Raw genomic sequence first — 22,077 nt, 5'->3', positions numbered from 1 at the left:
TCTTTTTTATATTTAATGAGCAGAGCTTAAGATGTGAATTAGTTCTCTTTTTTTTTTTAATATGTTATTTTTTGAAAAATAAATTAGAGCATTTTAACATGACGAGCCATAATATAAATATGCTAAAAACAAGCATAACAATCTTAAGTAAATTGATGATTAACTCATAAGTCTGACCTGACCCTTAATAAATATTGTGTTGGGTAACAACATATTACCAGACTGACCCTTCATAGCTATTTGACATTAGTTACTTCTAATCTTTTCTCCCAAATCTAAAAAATGGTATTATCATAAATTTTAATGCTGCATAGGTGTTGCTCTAAACAATGGGGTTCTTCAAACATATCCCTCCTTTGATGCTCTTTCAGAAAACTTACATTGAATAATATTAACAAATTATTTTAGTACTGCACAAAACATCTAAAGGTATCATAAAGAAAGACGGCTTTTGAATAACATTAACAACAATTTGAACGTCTCTGTCCTATTGGCCAAATAACAGTCAACCACGAGTATAGTGTTGAAGATGGATGCTCTCTCTAGACTGAAGACTGACAAGTTTCAAACTCGTAGCCTCTGTTGTCTACCAAGAATGATGCATGCGTAAGTAGCAGCATCTGCTTTTCTGGGTTAATCAATAGTATCAAACATATTTCATGATGCATTCAATTTCCAGAAGACATGCAACAACAAAAAAAAAAGGCCCAAAGCAAGTGCTTACATGATCTAAGAAGACATGGGACAGACCAAAACATTGTTGGGTCTAAATGAGGCCATCGAGTTGAGATTCCAGATCTTGTATTGTGACCATGCCAATGCTTTCTATTTCTTCAGTGGAATATTCAGATTTTAGCAGTGTCTGCAGCTGTAAGTGGGCTTCAAGTATGTTTGTCCTGCAGAACAGTAGAAAAAATAAAAAGTAAGAATTCCAAGTCCACCTGGCCTCTATCAGTATCATGTCACACTTTCACTCTTCCAAATAATAATAAACCGAGCTTCTCCATTCAAAGTAGCATTAGCATTCTGAGAATGACAATATCAAAGATTGCAGCCAACAGAATGAAGGAGAAAATAAAAGAATAAGAACTTAGGTAATTTATTATATGTTAATAAAAAGTGACCAGCCTAGGCCTAAAACATAAAGAGAAAAAGAAAAAAACTTATAGACCAGCAATGTGAAGTTCTACATACCTATATATTTTTATAATATTTCTAACCAATCAAGTAGGTAAAGAATTTAAGATGCATTCTGACCATTTCATTTTTTGCAATCAGTAAAATAGTTAAGCTACTCACTTGATGGGTTTAAACAAAATCATCCTAGTCGATAGGTTTTGCAAATATAGCTTCATTTTCATCATTACTCTGGGCAGGTCTTGCTGGAGAGCTGTTGCTACCTGTTCATATAGGAGCTCACGTGGTTAGCACGAAACAAAAACCACAGCTGGGCTTGCATATTATAGCATACCCTTTGAACTAGTTCAGCCACTTTATCAGGAGCAGCAAATGCTTGGCTCTTAAGGGGTTTTGCTAGAACAGAATCCAACTTCTGCCCTTGATTTCCTGACGATAGTGCAACTTTCACAGCAGTTACCTGGTAAACAAAAGTAACATTATCACAGACCAGTCTTTCTGATTATTAATCCGCTCTATACATCAGTTTCCTGGACACTAGTAAACCCTTGTTTGATGAACAGAAGAAAATGAGAAACCTAAATGAAAGTATAAAATCCAAGGCAAGTAAAACTGCTGTTTTGATGCAAAGCAGAAGCCAGTTAGGAGTCAAGAAACTTTCCATTGAAAAAGAGAACTCTGGAGCCAAGTTTACCCATACTTCATACTGACATTAAGATGCAACAAGAACACATGTATGCATATGTTTGTATGCGGATGCTTGTGCATGTGAGCAAGAAAATTGTGTAGATATGCAGATCTTTCATTGCATATTTAACTTGTGAACCTGCATAAGGGTTAAGGATCTAAAACCTTTGCAACAAATGAAAGCATAGGATCTACAACCAACTTCGTGGTAGCCATTATAAACTCTTCACAAGTAGTTTTAAGGCTTTTCTCAAGTTCCTGCAATCAAGAGAAAATTCAACCAAATGTGAGTTGCATCAGAAAGCAAACAAAGGCAATGAAAATGCATATTGAGACATTTCACAATCAGAAAGATGAAACAAATAAAAACATGCATCAGAGTACTAATATGTTTAAACCACACAGATTGAATAGGAATCCACTCTGGAGATCATCAAAAATATTATTGCTCTTTTAATCATACCCTCAAAGGTAATTGTCCAATAAACAAAACTATTCCACCTTCAGTTAAGCACCCTGAACGTAGTTAAAATTTACTCTAACATTGTGAATAGGAAATATTTTCCAGGTTCATTTCAGAATTCAACTCATTCCAGTGCTGTAACTCTGTGCATTTTGGATAAGATGATTCGGACTGAAAAGTTTAGATGCCTCTGATATAATGTACATATTCTATCATTGTTACATCCATTAGTTGCAACTATAGTAGTACTTTCTTAATCTAAGCAACAAAAATGTTAAAAGATCTGAGACTCAGTTGAAAGTCAATTATGCTTCAGATAAAATAAAACTAAAGTATAAACTACTCGGCACAGTGAAAATTGAATATGATAAATTAGAGACTTACCTTCTTCGCATCTATTTGACTTTCGAGAACCCGAGGAGATAAAGTTCTGGCTAACGAAGCTGACATTGACCAATCAAATAGTGAGGACTGACCTCTGAGAATCCTCCTGAGATGCTCCTGAAAATTATTAACAGAAACGGTTGCTTCAAAATGGAAGGTACATCGAAGTTCTTGTTTTACTATAGTACAATCCAAAATCATAAAGCACAATATAAAACAAGCTTAAGAAATGAAACATGGCTACATGCAGATAAACAAAGCATTAGACAAGGCAAAAACATGTTACGCCACCTTTATTTCAACTGTATTTTTATCATAAGCTAGCAACTTCACCAAGACCATCCAAGAGGATAATTTACTGTTTTTCCTTTATAGTATAGTTTATGTTGTGTTCCAGCAAATACAACCGTTACAACCAAAACCTCTCCTAGTGTCTTCATGAATGATGCTTTCTACAAGGCGCAGCTAGAGTTAACTGCAAGCTACCAATCACTAATTGAGTATTATCTATTTCAACATAGATATTTTCTCTCTAAAATTTCCCCCTTTTCCTGCTGTTCAGTTATACCTCTTTTAGATTTAAACTATCGATGACATCATAATCAATGATCCACTACTAGATAAATTATTCTATCATTGACAAGGTCAACTACCAGATATATGTCCAATTATTTTTTATTTAAATACCTCACTCATCTTGTTTGTTTGGACTGTGCCTTATCTCCCGACTTCTTCAAGCCATAAAATATCGTTAGCCTTTATCACTACAGAATGGTTCCTCTTTGTAGCAAATGCAGAAATGAGGAACAAAAATGAGTTGGCTCTGACCCAAAATTACGATCATAATCCTTCTTACTTTTTCAGTTGTGTACAGCTCTGGCCCAAATTATCATATTAATATATCAATGCAACTAACGTCATCTTCAACTCTTTGAACTTTGTCCCAGTCCAAGGAACATTATATATTCTCTATCTACTTTGCAAACAACTACAAATAGAAACATCAAATGATTACTGCCTTTTCTCACATTTTTTAGCTCAAATAAGTAACCTTATAAACTTTCATTACTGGATTGCCTTCACTAATAGGCACCAATATGATGAATGTTGAAATACTTAAATAATGACACAAATACATAAACCAACATTGGTATCTGTAAGGACCCTTTGGAAACTAGCCCCATCTAGATGCAACAGAGTGATCTCACTGTGCATGTATGGCAGGTGTCCATATCAACATTGAAAAGAAAGTATACCTTACCCAGAAAAAATATACTCTCCCTCTGCATATTATGAGCTTACTTCCATTTGTCATATCTTTTAGAAGTTCAGTGTTGTCAAAAGATGATAACTTATGAATAGCTTATTGTGGAAAACAACGTTGAAATCATTCTACATGGACTAAAATACCCAAGCTTTTGAAAATTGGTTCAATACCAATTTTGATAGCCTTGTATGATAATATTTTATACCAATGGTACAACGACTTGCACCACCTAATATCACTTCAAAATTATGAAGAAAAGTTAAATACCAACTGGGACTGACTTATATTGTCCACTAATGTTCCTTGGACCATTAAATACTGGGTACCTGTTTGATTGATATTTAGATCCTTAAAAGTAACAAACAGATCCAGGGTTTGGGTCATTTCTTATGACTAAGTTATCCAAATGGATAGAGTATTCTGGGAACAAATTAGTAATCATAATATGAAACAATCGAAGAGACATAATGTTTCAGCTTATACTGACCAGTAGATGAGAAAAATCCAGCTCCTTGTGAGTTACTGAAAACTCGATATCGAATGGTGCGATCTGAAATTTACAAAACATTTGAGTTGCAATAAGTTTCCTTTTTTGTGTCACCAAAAGCCAATATCAGCTACTTTTTACATGAAGAAAGACAATGCAAAATGTTGCCCACCTGTTCCCTCAATATAAGAAGGTGCTTGACAAGAAAAAGTTGCCCGTCCATTGGGGATGATCTCTTTGATATAGATTTGCTCGCATTCTGATACAAATATATCAAAAAAGCAGTTAAGAACAGATCACATGATAGCACAAGAATTTAAAATGGCCTCTCACCCCCGCAGATATTCTGCTTCATATACATACGTGAAATGCACATAGGCCACTATGCTGCAGTTAAAAAGCTTCATGCATTGCACTTTTAAGAGGCTTCCTTAATTATGATTACATAGTTGTTTTTTAAGAAAAGAGAAACCTGTCCTAACATAGTTTATTTTGTGCAAGCAACCAAGGCATGATCCATGGTGCAAACAATAGTGTTCCAGTTCCATTTTAGTAAATTGTTCACAAGCCTATTTTATTTTTCTTTGGGTCTAATCTGCAACATTGCCAAACATTCTCCCCATCAGAGGAAACGAGAATCAAGCTAGGCAAAAGCAAACTCATACTTTCGCCTTAAAGGAATCTCCTATTGAACACAATCTTCTCTCACAAAATTGATGCCGTTAGATATAAAAGCGGTTGACTTGAGGAATGATTATGAGAATGAAAAAGAAGACAAAGGGCTTACACTTTCAGATAACTGGAAGCATCAAAAAAAGGAAAGACTCAGCAACCCAATTATCAATTTCTCTATTGCTTCTCTCATAAAATTGATGCTATTAGATATAAAAGCGGTTGACTTGAGGAATGCTTATGAGAATCAAAAAGAAGACAGAAGGGCTTACACTTTCGGATAACTGGTTGCATTGAAATATGAAAAACTCAGCAACCCTATTATCAATTCCTCTTTTGTTTTGTTATTTTTCCTTTTTGTTTATTTAGTGAGGATGACTAGATGAAGATTTTCAGAAGAAACCAAAAAGGATTATTGAACAAAACAGTTCATAGAGATAGTCCTATATTGCATGTGAGTTCTACAGATAACTGATAAAGATTATCTTTTGCCGGATGAAAATACCAAGGACCAGATTTCCTGAACCAAGTGGACTAGTAGAATACTAACTACAATCGACTGGTAGTGATCCTTTCACTGTAACATAGTTGGGAAATTTTAGTTATTAGAGCGCTCAAATATACCCTAGACTATCAAGACATTAAAGCCTTCAATGAAGATAAAAGATGAAAACAATTGTATGATAAAAGAAAAACAATGTCATCATCCTACAAGATTATGATTAGTTTATAAATATTGCACACTAGATTACCTATTACAATTAAAGAAAATCGAATATGAGTTTTAAAGTGTTAAATAGATTATTGATTTTGAATGCTAATTCCTTTTCATGGTTCATTTTTTCAGCAGACCCAATTAACAAGATTAGAAACAAAAGAAAGTTTGATTCAGAAGGTCACAGGAGAAGTAGAAAGTTACAGTGACACTTGTCACCAGTAAAATAACATAAATCAACCTTTTTTTCAAATACACATAAAAAAGAAAACATTTTAATTTCTTACCATCAAACTTCGCCCCAAGATAACTTATCTAAAATTCAGAATATATATGCTTGAAAGTAACATCAGCATATTCTGAACTTCGAGAATTCAAGCTTCATAGTGAATGGAATGGAAAACATTATAAAAGATTCGGCATTAATTGCTCACAGAGAATTGGAAATGTGAACTATCAACCATGAAAAGATGAATACTGCAATTTACTTGGTGGTTGTTACCTAATGAATATTTAATCTAGCACATTTAAACTAAATCCAACCTTCTCCAAGTAAATTTTCTTCTCCAAAATTGTATACTTTCCTACAAGAACAACAACACAAATACCAAGAACATGCACGTGTTGTATATTTAGAGCATCACTTTCAGTAAGCTTCATTCAATATATAACTTTCTGGCAATTCATTATAAATAACTTGACCAACCTGAATAGATATTGAGCAAAATTCTACAGCTTCCTGAAAAAGATTTTGAAGAGAGAAAATAATATTAAATATGTTACATTGATGTATACATATATGCTGATAGAGTGCTCCATAAATTATATCTAAATAAAAGGTAAAAATGTAAGCAAATCGAATACCTGAGCTAGACCGGTAAAAACGGCAGGTTCCAAGCAATGATATAACTTTGAGATGCATGATACTGTTTTTTCCAGCGGTGGATAGCAAGTTTTAAAAATGTCAGAGGTATCATCAACCTGATATATATAAAAAAGAATATGCCAGAGTCATTACCAAAACTGTAATAATCCAGATTAAAATAAAAAGGGACATGTCTACTAGTTAATAGTGCAAAGCATCCAACAACAGATAAAATCAAAATTATTACCAGATATTTCGTGCAGCACACATTTCTTTTCTACTTCATCAAAAGTGACTTTGTGGGTCACCCTTTAATATAAAAAAACTTATGCATGAAGACCATATCCAAATCAAAACTACATGGCATACTGCCCATTAAACATCGTATTATATACTTTGAATCCGAAAATAGCAGCAGCTAATAAGAACAGAGCATTCAATTGACTATTATAAAACTTATGCAACGAAAACTCTATCCAAATAAACGCTGCCAAACAAAGCCTTTTGCAAAAGTTTAAAAATTGAATGTACTAATCAAATCCAAGCATATCTTTAAGATACTGAGATATAGCTTTTAAATAAAGAGAGAAAAAGACTACTAGGAGAAGTTGCATACACTGGTGCTTGAAGTCATATCAACATATCTCTCGAGTTTTGCAGGATAATCTAGATCCTCATCAGAAGGACGGTAATTCGCTATCTGCCAAAAGTTAATAACGATTGAAATATCATTAAAATCAAAAAAAATAAAAAGATTAGGGTAATTAGTTGAGCTGTAAAATTTGGGAAAGTAGCAGTACATAAATCTTTATCTATGCACTGCAGCAAGCTTTACTCCAAAATTGGACATGTAATGTGTTCTACAAAAAATATAACTCGAGAACAGTAGCTAGTTGATGTTTGAAAAAGATGACATTTACTAAACAAATTTTTATGGTTACACTTTGTGAGTGAACTCAATAGAACCATTTAAAAAAGAAAAAAGTAAATCATGTCATATAGAAAAAAGAAATAGAAGAAAAAGACAAAGTTATTTACATAAAAGACCTTCATTTTTCACTTTACAACCCAACTCCTCAAGTATTGATATTCACAATTCAACACTAATTGTTTCCCTCTGCTTGAAAAACCAGCAAAATATAAACCAATCCACAGGTAAACTATAACCTGACCTTCAAATGATAAATTCATACCTTGGATAACACCTAGTTGATATCACATTTCTTTCCCTTTCTCATGTCCTCATTGCCAAACTCAAAATAATTTATTCCCTAATCACCTTTTTCTTTTTAGTTGCTCTCTTGAAGTATAGTGAATTAGTCAAGATTGAGTCTAGGTACTTTCAAGAAATGGGATATGATCAATAGAGGTGGATTGACAACTACAAGAATTTACAACATAAACAAAAATTTCACTGTATAAATTTAGATCTTAAATAATAAACATTTCTTAATGTTGTTGTATGATCAGTTACACCAAATGCACAATACTTAAAATTATGGTGGAATTATTATGTGCTCAGAAATTAAAATTAAAATCGAATTTAACTGAAATTGAATGGAAATGACCAAATCTTTCATGTTTGATTCATAAATACAAGACAACATTTTCTTGTTTACTTGATTTGTCAAGAAGTAGGAATCAGAATCAAATCTTTTTTATATTATTTTATTTTATTTTGTTTAATTTATATGTTATTTTTAATTATTTGATTTTTTAATACATACATAATCTTCTACCTGTGTAATTGTTTTCTATACATACATAATCTTCTACCTGAGTTATATTATACTATTTTATTTCATGTTTTATTTTTTAGTATCATATATCATTTTATTTATTACTTATATTATATTATGTGTGTTAGATAAATCCTACCTGATTTTATATTATTTGATGTGATATATTGTTTTTTATGTTTTTCATTTATGTTACTTTATGTTTATGCTATTTCTGTTTTCCATCTATTTTATTTTATTTTATTTTATTTTATAAAATAAAATAAAATAGAACGTTCGACTTTGTCGTTGTTATTCTTGTAACAATATGTCAAAGAATTATTTTCAATATATCTTAAATCACTTCATATTTTAAAATATTATAAATACATTACTATAATATTTCATTATAGTTTATTTAAACTTTTTTTTAAATTTTATATTATTTTTCATTTTATATCAATGTAACTTATAATGTTCTATTGTGACATAATATTATTTATATTATTTTGTTTAATTTTATATTGTTTCATTTTACATTTATTTGCTTGTATCATTTCATCATTTTTATTTTTATTTTTATCTTTATTTTTATTTTTATCTTTATTTTTATTTTTATTTTTATTTTTATTTTTAATTTCTGCATTGTATTCATATTATTAGATGTTGATGTTATGAACTTTACCAAGATTGCAAAAAACATTTATGCAGTCATACTAATAAAAAACCCAAATAAATGCATTGTCTCAGTCTTGTGTTCGAAAATTTTTCACCATTCAATTGTTGAAAAGTTTCCCAATGACAGCATGTTAATAGACCAGTAAGTTGAGAATCCAAGCCAAGAAGTTCAGTTTGAGCCAAAATGAACACAGTAGTATGAAAATGAGTTTTGATAAGAATACCTCTTCACGAATATGTGTCCGAGCACAAAACGTCAGTCTCTCATGAATATCTGCTAGAATTCGTTGCAGTGTAGGACGTAATCCAGCAAGTGACTCACCACGTCTACTAAGCTGCTCTCCAAGAACTTCAACTTTCAGGATATCGACAAGTTCACATAGAGAATCAACATTTGCTTCATGTATCAGTTTAGGGCGCAGTGTATCATACAAGTACGTGGACCTGCATATTTAATACCATCACCATGCTCTTACAGCAAAGATACAAAAGTGGAAAGGATCTTAAAAACATGCAAAAGTTGAATAAAAGCATAAGGCATGGACAAAAAAAAATCAACTACTTCAAATATATAAAATAAGCATTTCTGAACAAAATGGACAACTGAGTATTATACCTAAGATATCAAGAATCACAATTTAAATGAAGTATTACAGAGAGTAGAGACTACCATATATGAGATTATCTTATATCATTATGTTATATGCTCTTCAAAAACTAACCCCAGTGACTCATAAAGTAATCCAAGTTTACATAGATCATAATGTAAAAAGGAAGCAAATATAAAACATCAAGTATAAAGACCAAAACAATTCAAATTGATGATCATCAATGAAAATGGATGAAGACAAAATCTAGAAAAGATTAATAAATACACAAAGGCTAATGTGAAGATAATAGAGTTAAGTTGATTGAATCTTGTTCCAAAAGTTTATCACATTTTCCATACATAGAAGATTATTTGCAACAGAACATAAGAAATATTACATCCAAATGCCTGGTATAGGGTATGCAAATTAAAGAATTCAAGTAGTCATATATAGCATCTAAAGCATAAAACATTGTGCATACAATTTAGAAGTTGTTACCAAGAATGAACTTAATTGCCTCTCTGTAAGGAAAAGAGTGGCACAGACCACAGAACAGGTCTTGATGGTCACTTTATGCAGCCTTACCCCTATAAAACAGTTTCATGACTTAATCTCGTCAACCGAGTTGCAAAAAAAGAGCCTTAATTTGTTGCCCTGAGGGGTGCCCATCCGCCACAATTATCCTAGTCACTATACATTAATTGCTTCAATCCATTATCTTAGTCATTGCCTAACAAGCCAAGCATTTCGAAGATAAATTTGTAAGAATACATTGGCCAGTAAAAGGTGGAATGGGTGCTGGAATTCTCTTTTCATTGAAGAAATGTTCTTTTAGCTTTGCTTGTTTGCTGAGTGGGGAGGCAATTTGCTTGGCTCCAGTTTAGCAGGATAAAGCGTGCCTTTTAAAAAATCAGGGACTATTCAGGGGCATAATAAAACAATGAATTTTAGGAGCGCAATCATCCCTCATCCTTGGTAGCATTCTATTTAAAAGCCTAGGCCTCTCAAAGGAGCTTAAAAGGTGCATATATAAGGCATGTCTCAATGAAGCCTATAAATCTTAAGGGAGGGAACAAAATTTAAGACACATGCACCTTGTGCCCAGGCATGCTGTTGATCAAAACTCCCCTGAATAGAACAATGTTAGCATCAAAGCATTCTTGTAACATTTCTTCATATTTTAATTATCCAAGCTCCCATATCAATAAGTTGCATAATACCAACCTCGACCCCAGAATGCCTAAGAAAAGATTTATAGATTAAATTACATGAGCTGATAGGATGCAGATCCGCAATTAAGATATAATGATCAATTACCAACATACATCCCTGATAACAATGACCTTAAGAAATTACCAGCTTTACAAGTCAGTTAAGAACTTAAGATCATAAATCATGATGTTGATTCCATGTAACAACCATCACACACATTTGTCCTCTGCTTCAAGATCATAAAGTTAATTGCATGTAACAAGCATCACACAGATTTGTCCCAATGTATAAACTACTGTCAAACTGCATTCATAGAGCATTTAATCTTGTGCAGATCCTGGAAACTACTAAGAGTAAGCTTATTCTACCATTGCTGGCCAAAAGAATGATATTCATGTCCAATTGCACCTAATCCTCAAAATTATAGTTACACAAATACCTAAAGCCTTGAACTCCTACCTACTCCATAATCAGATGTAGCAAAACATCAGCTGCAGATGATGCAAAGGAAGAAGGCAAAGAAAAACACTTACAAAGGATTTATTAAAGGAGACAAACTTGAGACATCAGCTGAAGATGATGCAAAGAAGTGTTCAAAAAGTTGGTGCTCAAGCTGACAAACCTGGAAATTTGCAAATAATACCATCCCATGTCAGAATATGTCAATTTTTGTGGAACCAAAACAAAAATACTAAAACACTCACAGTACTATCTCTGGAAAAAAGGAAGTGATTTGACAACACAACTGTTTAAAGAAAGAACAAATTCGAAGAAGAATCTCATGAACAATGAAAAATCAGAGCACAAGTCAAACTCATAAATTTTTATAGGCATAATCATGTGAAAATCAGTCATATATCATGACTGGAATGACCCATATTTTATGACAAAATTACATAGGCAAAATCATACAAGCAGCACCTGCAACATATGTGTGGTATGCAAAAAAAATGCATAAAAACTCTATAGACGCAGACAAAAGATTTCACGTTATGTATATGTAACCAATAAATCTCTGATGTTTTGCAGATAGGAACCATGCGGAGGGATGTGCTTCATTGGCTCATTGTTTCGTACCTTTGAAAGGAACATGTCTCCTTTAAATCTCATTCTTTCCAGCCTTCTAGATGATCTATATGAAACTTGGAGGATTCAACCTGGTTGAATGAACCTAAACTGCAACCATTAGATAGAACCTATCCACTAGTTAGTCATTTAGGTCTCTTGTTCATCCTTTTTGCCTACAGTTGCATTCAGAGCCTGATACCAGATTCAGAAGGTTGACATTTGTTCAAGTCTTCTATGGAACATTCTTCAGAGTTCTCCCTCTAGTCCACATTGTCACAAAACCCACTTCCAAGACAGGACACTTGCACGGATTTTAACTTTGTAGAAACCAATGAATTTCATACTTTTCAATGTTCTTGATGTTTAATGATCAACATATAGCAAGATCACATAAACCTGCCATATGCTTCATCAGCATCTCTTCCGGATGACACTTTCTTGTGTAAAAAATTACAGAAGACTCAGTATTTCCATGATCATATAGACAACAATATCCACAACAACAATTAGGATAGATCCATGCTCATATATTGGAGTACTAGTTGTCTGCTCAATGCATCCCTCATTTTTCATATCTAGGATTGGCAGTGTAGAAGATTCAATGAAAGGAATGCACAGGCACAGTTATAAACAGGCATACAACCATGCAGTGTATGTTTCACAAGCCATAAGATCCCGACTATCAGGAATTAAATGGATCTTTTCCCACTACCAAGTGATATGTATGTAGGGCAATTTTGTTAGGTAAGGAACTGAATCTCTCAGGTGCTAACCTAATGTGGTCCTCTCTCAGAGTAATATGGCCCATTGCTACAGTATGATATACTGTTGTATGTTACTGGAGAAATACAAAAAAAAGTAAAATTTAGTGTATTTAGCTTAAGTTTGTGTGTTTTCTGTTCTTTTTTTTTTTTGAAACAGTTGCTTTGCTTTGCTTTGCTTTGCTTGGCCCAGAAAGTGATTTTTAAAAAAAATTGTGTATATTATTAAATGGCAGTAAAGTAGTTAGATTGATGCAGTGTGGTCCACATATCCATGATTCCTTTAATCCATGATTCACTAGGATCTTTTATGCTACTATCAAATGAAGATAAATTCTCATAAGAACTGTTTTCACGTAATGTACAAAATTTCAGAATATTGGTAAGTCTATCATGTAAGACTATAAGGAGGCAGAGATGACCTGGCATTTATATGAAAACAACAAACTTCAGTTTCAATGTATTATAATATACTAATTAAAACACGTATTAGATGAATTATTTTATGAAAAAAGAAGAATATATATCTATCACCTGCATTAGGTATGCACATCCAGACCTAGTCAATGATGGCAAGGGCTCTTTCTTTGAGAACTCTGAGATTCTCTGTTGCACGATACCTTTCACCTAAATGGCATGCATGCAACATCTGAGCATACTTATGACTAATTCGAAACTTAGCACATAATGCCAGCATCATGAAATTACCAAGGACAGCCTCTGCTCACAGTACAGTTTGTGGCATTCTTTAAGAATCTGAGCATACTCTTTCCTAGAAGTTCTGCTCTCAATTTCTGCCAGTACTGGCTTCAGCTGTAAACATTAAATATTTATTAATTTTTGTCTTCACAACAAATAGCAATATATCTGACAAAAAGTTTCAATGACCCGATCATTATATGAACAGGGAACCCCATAGTTGGAACTTGGAATTTGGTTATTTCAACAAATATAAATTCCTTATCACGGCTCTGTTTGATTTCTTCCATCGATCTGTGCAGTCTAACAACCTAAACCACCATTAAAGCTGAAAAATAGGTTACATATACCTCACTTGCTGCTGCTTTGAAGCGAACATAAATAATTGATGCCTCCACACCCTCTGAAACAGTTGCTTTGCTTGAACTACTCCCTCGAATAGCAGTTTGAACCTAGAGCAGTGATATTAAATTGCAGTTGATAAGGTACAGATTGTATCAATTTGCCTCAGCAAGCAGCGAGGAACACCTAGAAAATATTTTACCTGGGAAGAAGCACTTTTAAGAACAGAAAGCACATGAGAGCGGATCATACCTAACGCTCGAGACTGTAGAAAGAACAACATAATAGCTAGTAAGTTTCATCCTTTACAGTGAATTGAAGGACATGCAAAAATTTATGAAAGAAGTTAAAAACATAAAATAATCATGCACCTGAAGCTGTCTAAACTTCACCAAGTAGACACCGGATTCTGCATACTGTGGATTACTCTCAACATACCTAGTTTGAAGAATGTTAACATAAGACCAAAATTTGCAGATTTTTCAAACATCAGAAAAACTAGAGTGATTTTATTCACTTACGAGATGCAGTCATCAAGACGCTTCAATAAAGGAAGAAACTCCACACTGCTGATACTCATGTTTGAAGAATAGAAATTGGTAGAAACCTATAAAAAGCAGAGGCTACACACTTTAATAAAAGATTATCCATGTGGACTTCAGCATAGAAAGCCAACATGTGGAATTCATGATCCATGGTGCATAGAATAAAAATGATCACTTCCAAGAAAGATGTGAAAAGGCATATTAAGATGAGCTAATAAAACTCATTGTTTATCAAACGTTTCTCATGTACATAGAATCATTCAAAATATTAGATCAGAGACAGACTAAATTAAATGGATCTATTTAAATGCCACTGCTGGCATAAAGGTCAGTCTGTATGATCATCAGAGACGGCAAAAGATCAACAAAAAACTCTGCAAGTATATCACAAGTAGTGTAAATTTTAAATGTTAACTATACAAGCAATTCAGAAAAGTGGTGGGTCATCAATGCCTTTATTTTAATGGGATCAGTGATATGAATGATGTCAAGGTTGGACACATGCATTCAGAAGTACCAGTAATTTGTCCCTAAACCTAAAAGATGTGCATCTAAATTAGGTCTGGTCAGATTGCATCAGCACAAGCTGATAATGAATTTACTCATTTGATTCAAAAATGTTCCAATCATCTGACAAAGAAATAAAAAATAAGTTGTTTAATCTAGATCATTTTGATATGCACCTTCTTGTCCTCCTCCTACCCTTTTCTTCTTTCTTCATTTGCTTGCTTCTTCTTCCTCTTCCTCCTCCCTTCTTCCACTTCCTTCTTCTTCCCCCACCCCCCCAAAAAGAAACAAATTCCTCCCAGCATACCATGTGTTAGTATGCCAGAATAGACTGGATCCTTACCTATCCGCCAAACATGGACCAGCATGGATCCAGTACTCGAAATTGGATTCCTTGGGATACCTAAGAGTTTTTAACCAACCTACAATACGTTGGGACTTCATTAGAAGTAAAAGTTTTTTGGGGAGGCGTACTGATGTACTATATGTTGATACAAGAATAGTAACACATCTTTTTCAAGCTTCGAGGAATAGCTTTGTAGTACATTCCAGACCGTCCTTCTGTTAATATTGAATTATCTACAAAGAAATTATTTAAATTGTTAGATTATTTTTTAAACAACTTAAACTTTAATATTCAAATGAATTAAATAATCAATATATGGATATACTTGGTTCCACCACCAAAAAGAACGACTCCATGGGTGGTGGATCAAGGTCCTTGATAGTCAATCCTATGTATTTGTATATCAATTTAATATATTTATCGAACCCAATTCTAAAATTGATCAAACGACATAGTATACTGATAGTCTGATACAACGTATGTCATTGGTGCATCAATCTAATGATGATCATAGTTTGATCGTCTTGAACCATATGTGTCCGAGGTGGCTCCTAAGGCAAGGACGATTGTGGTATGTATTGGTACGAAGCATAAATAATATCAGAACTTCTACTTTCATCACTAATCAGCCGCTTCACATCATAAGATTGATCACTATACTGCTACTTGGAGAAAAATGACCAACTATCATCGTACTGTTGTTAACCATAAAATTCTCCATAATACAACGACCGTGAATACGATGAGCTTCACTCTGTGTCTACACCGTGTAGGCTCTAACTCATCTGCTCAAAATCATCCACTGACTTTTCTTTCCCCTTCCCCTTCCATGTATAAACTTGATCAGTACCTCGTCGAGCTCCATGATTTGAATCTTGGGTGGCATGTTTAAAATACTACTCGATCCATGCACCACCCTCAAACTGTGTAAACGAGACCATCGACTCCTCGGCGTCACCACCATCATCGATCGAGGTACTATTGTCCACATCGCTACCATGTCTCTGGATTGAGTAGGTTGTTGAATGCGATTAAGAAGGTATCTTGTAGCTCAATTCGATTCTTTCCAATAGTGTTGATGCTACTGCCTTCCCCTTTTCCTTTTGCCTTTGCACACTGGCGGACGACTGTGACGGTTGGGCGTCTCTAGTTCCTATTAAAGTGTTTTTCTTCTTAATTTTCCTAAATTAGCTTTCCAAATTTAATCAAATCACAGCCTTGTTAAGTTTAAGAGAGTGAAAATATGAGAATGAGAGAGAGATAAGTGAGAAAGAGTTTGAGAGAGTTTAAGAGTTTAAAAGAGTGAAATGAGTTTAAAGAAGAGGGAAGAAAGGGTTTAGAAACTATTTGACCATTTGAAACAAGACAATCTCAGCCCTTTATTGGTAATAATCGAAATATAATTGTTACTAACTAGTACAAGCAAGTAACAGTCGGATTTCGACCGTTACCGACTAGTATAGACCCCATATCGCCCGATATAAGGTCATGTCATGTGTACCACCCAATATAGGACAGTCCATGTATCGGTCCCTTGTCGGCCTAGTACATACCACCCATACCAAGTGGTACATCTCGATATGACGAACCCTGGTTTTTAGTATCCTAAACAACATTGACAAGCATCAAGAAGAGTGCAATAATGCACGGTATATTCCCGAACAATTCTAACCAATTCCAGCCAGCAGGGTACATATAGATTTTGCAATCTAGTACTTATTCTATACATGCTACTTACGAATTAGCCTCTCATATACTAGGCCTACAGCCTTATACATTATAGACTAAGCTGGGTTAACAAGTGCAAAGAAACTGATACATGCATCCCACAAAAGGTCGGCTTGGTTTGGACCAAAAAGAAAAGGAGAAACACATAACAGAGAGAAAGAGAGAGAGAGAGAGTCATGCTTATTTAAATTATGTTGCTAAAATGGGTACAATACAGGCAGAAAGTTTAAAAAATATACCAAGGAAAAAAATATAATGATCACAAACAACAAATAATATAAAGAACATAGATATCAAACCTTACATTCTCCAGTTCATCAAAGTAGTTGAGCTTACTGCGGAGCGCATCTGCAAACTCAATCAATCTTTGTTTTTCTATCAACTATAGAATCATAAGAAATAAGAAAAAGCTTGTTAGAATGCATTGGCTGATTTCAGTAATCACTGTCAATTTGCAACACTAAAACCTAGCATTACTGGTCATCAGACAGCATACAAGCATACAACTCACGCAGGAGAACGAAATTGAAAATACATTGGCCAACAACCATGTTAATCAATTAATTTGTGGGAGTGCTTCAACAACAAGTATAATGCCAACAATGGAGCAACCTTACTGGTGTACCAAAGATTGCCATTTAAAGTAGCAGAACATCAAATTCATTATAAATCATAGCTTACCTTTTGACATTTAATGGCATTTTAGCATGAAACCAACATCTCTAGGCATGTTTTTTAATTTCACAGCATACCACCATGTTTGACATGTGCTGGCATAACACTCTAACCTTACTTGGTGTGTCATAGTTTGCCCTTTCAAGTAGCAGAATATCAAATTCGATATGAATCATAGCTTACATTTTGATGGGATGACTCTACACTAACCATGTACAAAAGTTTTGACATGAAGCATGTCCACATCCCATCAAAGTTTGGCACTGTTTTGGCAACTTTGAGATGTGATAATTTGACTATAATCTAGGAAAGCACAGTCTAATTGCAAGAAAAATGTATAATCTTAAAACAAAATAGTTATCAGATATTAATTGTGAGCCACAGGCAATCGGAACAATAGGTTGGAGCACATACTAATCGATCACATGCATCGTGCAAAGTTTTTGTCTTTGTGGCAACAGTCTGGTGCAGTGACTGAAGTTCATTGAATAAATTGAGGGTCTCATCCACCTGATAAGGCAGGTCAACCAGTCATGATACTTAGAAATTCCTGTCAATATATGCAGAACAGAGAGTGTATACACACAAAATGATCTAGAATAAACTTACCTGCTGAAGAATTTCATCACATATCTGAACACGTTCCACCAATGTATTCACATATAGACGATATTTTTCTTCTGTCTGTTACACAATTAAAGCATAAGTAATTTCATTGAAGCGCGTGGAACTATCTAATTTTGGCTAACTGCAAAGCAACTGATTTGTACCAACCTCAGACTTCATAGCCGATTCAAGATCTGAAAACCATTTGTAGAACTATAAAAAAAATATATAGATTTAAGTAATGAACAAATCCTCTCAAGGATAAAACAATGAACAGTGAATTGATACAGAAAATGGAAAAAAAAGCAACGAGCACCCTCCCACTTGTATTATATGTCAATAGTCCATTATTGAAACTATGGAAGGAAATGTGTGTATCTCAATCCACAACATTTCATTTTGCATAGAAATAGAAACAGTTTTTCTGAATGCACAGAAATAGAAGAAAAAACAGTTTTTCTCAACCCACTCATGATATAACTCCCAATATCAGTTTGATAGGGTTAAAGCATGAGCCAAATAGAGATTTGACTCAGGAAACAAATTATCACATACTAATTAGCAACATCGTCTAGTACATTGATGCACTTGAATGATTAGATCAACAAGTACTCAACAAGAAATTACTAACTTTAATTCTCGAGTAGTTCTTGAACAAGTTTGTATGATGTTTTGAATCAAGGAATATTAGGTTCATAAGATGGTGTTTGTCGTTATAACTAGTGTTGAGCAACTTGCCTCTACATAGCCAACATATGTAAGTATGGTGCTTCTTGGGCTAGCTCAATATCAGAGATAAACTTTGAGCTATGTTTTATATGAATTAGCCCTTGACAAGAACGTTAAGCCTTTAAGTAAAGAATGACATGGCCTTGATTTGTCCCACAATAAAAGTGGATGCAGAGTTGTGTTGGTATATATGATTTGATGGGATTATCACTAGTATTTTAGTTTTGAGCAATTTTTCCTTGTAATTTATAACCCATTAAATCAAAGTTACTATGATAGTAGGTTGATATGGTCAAGATGTGAGAGTAAGATGAAGAGTTCAGGAAAGTAAAAGGATCATACTCGAAAATCATGAAACCTCCTCCATCATTAAGAAAGCCAGAAAATCATATTCACTTGTAGAACAAAGCTTGAATCTAAGTTAACATCAATCAGACAAGGATGTATCTACTCTTCAAATTGGAAAAATGAGAAGATTTGAACTGATTGCCTATCATTGACTACTGTTTTGGTGACAAGAATGAAAAACAGACCAATTTCTTATTCAAATAAAAAAATATATCCATTGTTTCTGCAACCATTCAAGAACATGAACAAGAATTGTTGACGTAGTATGAAAATTTTACACCTCTAAAGAGGTTATCAAAGATAACTGTCAGATAAGTTACAGCAGTAATTATCCTTAATTCTATCGAACTGATTGAAGCACTAATTGAACATAAGTAGTGGATCACCTAGTTGAGATTATAACCCACTATTTTATTTTCCCATAGAAAGCATCCTCTTCCCGGATGAGATCTGGTGAGGGTTCAATTGGTCAAATTGTATAGCTAGGCAACTGCCCGCCTCCCCCTGAGGGGGACTACAGGAAGCTCCCGGAATGGGCACTATGGAAAAGAACAAGAAGAACAAAAAGAAGGAATTTGTCTTAGCGAGGGAAATCCCCAAATCATGTTTGGGGGAGAAAACATCTGTCTGCTAGTGAAGCCTCATTCTGAACCTCTCCCTATCCTGTGCAGCTCTTCAATTTCGGCTTTTGACTTTCAAAGTCTAGTAGTTCCAATACAGCAAAAGGATTTACCACAGCCATTATGGATCTGAATTAACATGCTATTGGCTGCCAACAAAGAGCTGAGAGATTGCCTAGTACAACTGGTGGTGGACTCTATAAAGGTGCTCCATGACAGGATGCTGGCTCCAGAGGCTCCATCTCTGTTGGGTGATGCAGGAAGGCTTGCTGCTGAGCAGGTATCCCAGTGCAAGAATATATAAGAAGACTTGAGGTCCGAAGCGGCCAATCTTACTGAAAAACACTATTTTTTTTCAAGAAAAAGTCCCTCTTTCTAAATGTCTTTCATTTTTTCAATGGTTGGCATGAATTAGTTGAGAACATCCAAAAAGGAACAAACTGAGAAGCAACATCACATCATAGTTGGGAGGAGTCAACAAAGTATAGATGGTCCATGAATGCTTCAAGTTTTCATATAATTACAGGTCACTACAAAATAGCATTGTTTGTGATCTACAAGAAAGAAATGGCATATTCATTGGAGATGGAAAGGGTATATATTGTATAATAAAATTGATTCTACCTAAAGCAAACAGGAGAACAGCTCAAGTGCAGATTGTCAAGTTATTTCTCGAAATCAATAAGATGCGCTAGAAGAAATAAAAAGACAGCTCTTACTAAGAGGCTACCCTAGCAAAGGAGTCAGAATAATGCATTGGACTTCCTGTTTAATGGGTTAGAATGTTTCAACTTGTTGAATTTACAAATCTTTAATGTTCTTGCACAAAAAGAATATCATATAGGATTTTATGTTCAAATCTTTCTGATTAACATCGTAGTCAAGAGTAAAGAAACCTGGTGAGTGTTAACCAAAACAGCATCTATAGCTCCTGAATCCTCCAAAGTAGAATCTTGGGGCGAAGCTGATGCGCCACTACCACCCGGAATCTGCTCCTGAGACTGCAACAAATCCAATTAGGATCATAAGGAAAACAAATGATATTATTCAGGGCAAGAACACTCACTTGCCAGAGATGAAACAGAAAGATGAACCAAAAAATGTCGTTCAGATTTCATAATCGAATCCACGTACCAAAAAATCAGAGAAACTCAAATATATCCACCTAAAGAGTACGCAATAAGATCTAGAGAGCTAGAAAAGAAAATCGACATAGCTTCTCGCGAACACTCACCAGATGAGGAGGGAAGGGTCTCTCTGCGACAGCATTGGAAAGCGCCAAGATCGCGGCCTTCTGCTGCTCCGTGAGGGGCGCATTCTGCGGGTAAGGATGCAAAGACAAGGAACAGCGGATTTAGTACTCCTACCGGACTAGATCTGATGCCAAACTCGCAGATCCACTCCAAGATATCGGACATATGGATCGATGGGGGTCAGGAGTTGCGACGGGTAGCGAAATCAAGAATTTGAGATCGGGTTACCTGCTCCCAAGAGGAAGCGAAGTTGTAGCCCTTGGAGACGGCTCCGGATTTGGGGAGAGGATTGGTGGTCGCCGTCGTCGTAGTCGCCGCCATGGGAGCTCCCGAGGCGAAGCCGAGAACCTTTAACTACATAACGGAGACGAACGGATCCGAGACCGCTTGCATTTCGGATCCTTTCACAGCGTATCGGATCTCGATCCGAACTACAGAAAGAATCAATGGTTGTTATTGCGATGTCGGGCAGTCTGATCCGTTCAATGGTGTCACTCGTTTCGCAATGCTTTTGAGAGAGAGAGAGAGAGAGAGAGAGAGAGAGAGAGATATATATATATATATATATATATATATATATATATATATATATATATATATACATATATTTATTTATTTATTTATTTATTTATATCAATGTCAATCCCAAACTCAAAATAAAAAAAAAATTCTATTAAATCTTAAGAATATAAATCTTTACCAATTTCAATATATAACTAAGTCTTCATCCGAAAATGACATGAGATATTTTCACCATCTAAATATCCTAAATTATAAACATAGACTAGAAGTTGGTTCATTATATCGACACCCACCATGTAGGCAAAGATGATCTCATTATTTTAGATCAATGGGAGTAAAAAAGTCAGTTCAATAACAATGGATTATATGAGTAACTTAGAATATAAAAATACTTTCAAGAAATCAAATTAGAATTGATACACTATCATTAGAAGAAGAATAAATATTATTTTT

At 34.3% G+C, this 22,077-nt stretch overlaps 1 protein-coding gene across 3 annotated transcripts; it reads right to left on the bottom strand.

Moving 5' to 3' along the window:
- Positions 1-435: 435 nt before the first annotated feature.
- LOC135584794 (conserved oligomeric Golgi complex subunit 3-like) lies at positions 436-21,441 on the bottom strand. Of its 3 annotated transcripts, XM_065109637.1 has the most exons (26): positions 21,331-21,441; positions 21,084-21,167; positions 20,746-20,850; positions 18,321-18,365; positions 18,156-18,230; positions 17,961-18,056; positions 17,176-17,253; positions 14,267-14,352; positions 14,117-14,183; positions 13,948-14,010; positions 13,754-13,855; positions 13,413-13,517; positions 13,239-13,331; positions 11,409-11,497; positions 9,298-9,517; positions 7,294-7,377; positions 6,677-6,793; positions 6,519-6,551; positions 4,598-4,684; positions 4,426-4,488; positions 2,672-2,788; positions 1,990-2,082; positions 1,472-1,597; positions 1,300-1,400; positions 725-896; positions 436-628 (listed from the first exon to the last, which is right to left on the bottom strand). In XM_065109637.1, exons 1-25 carry the CDS (start codon positions 21,421-21,423, stop codon positions 767-769), a joined length of 2,352 nt encoding a protein of 783 aa, XP_064965709.1. In that variant the 5' UTR covers positions 21,424-21,441; the 3' UTR covers positions 436-628; positions 725-766. The 3 variants fall into 3 exon arrangements, with proteins under 3 accessions (XP_064965709.1, XP_064965708.1, XP_064965711.1); XM_065109636.1 differs by having other exon boundaries at positions 436-896; XM_065109639.1 differs by lacking the exon at positions 1,300-1,400 and having other exon boundaries at positions 436-896; positions 1,401-1,597.
- Positions 21,442-22,077: the final 636 nt, after the last annotated feature.

The sequence above is a fragment of the Musa acuminata genome, chromosome BXJ2-5 (assembly GCF_036884655.1).
Source record: "Musa acuminata AAA Group cultivar baxijiao chromosome BXJ2-5, Cavendish_Baxijiao_AAA, whole genome shotgun sequence".
Classification (NCBI taxonomy): Eukaryota; Viridiplantae; Streptophyta; class Magnoliopsida; order Zingiberales; family Musaceae; genus Musa; species Musa acuminata.
The sequence above is the reverse complement of the archived record's forward strand: the minus strand, read 5'-3'. Positions and strand labels throughout refer to the sequence as shown.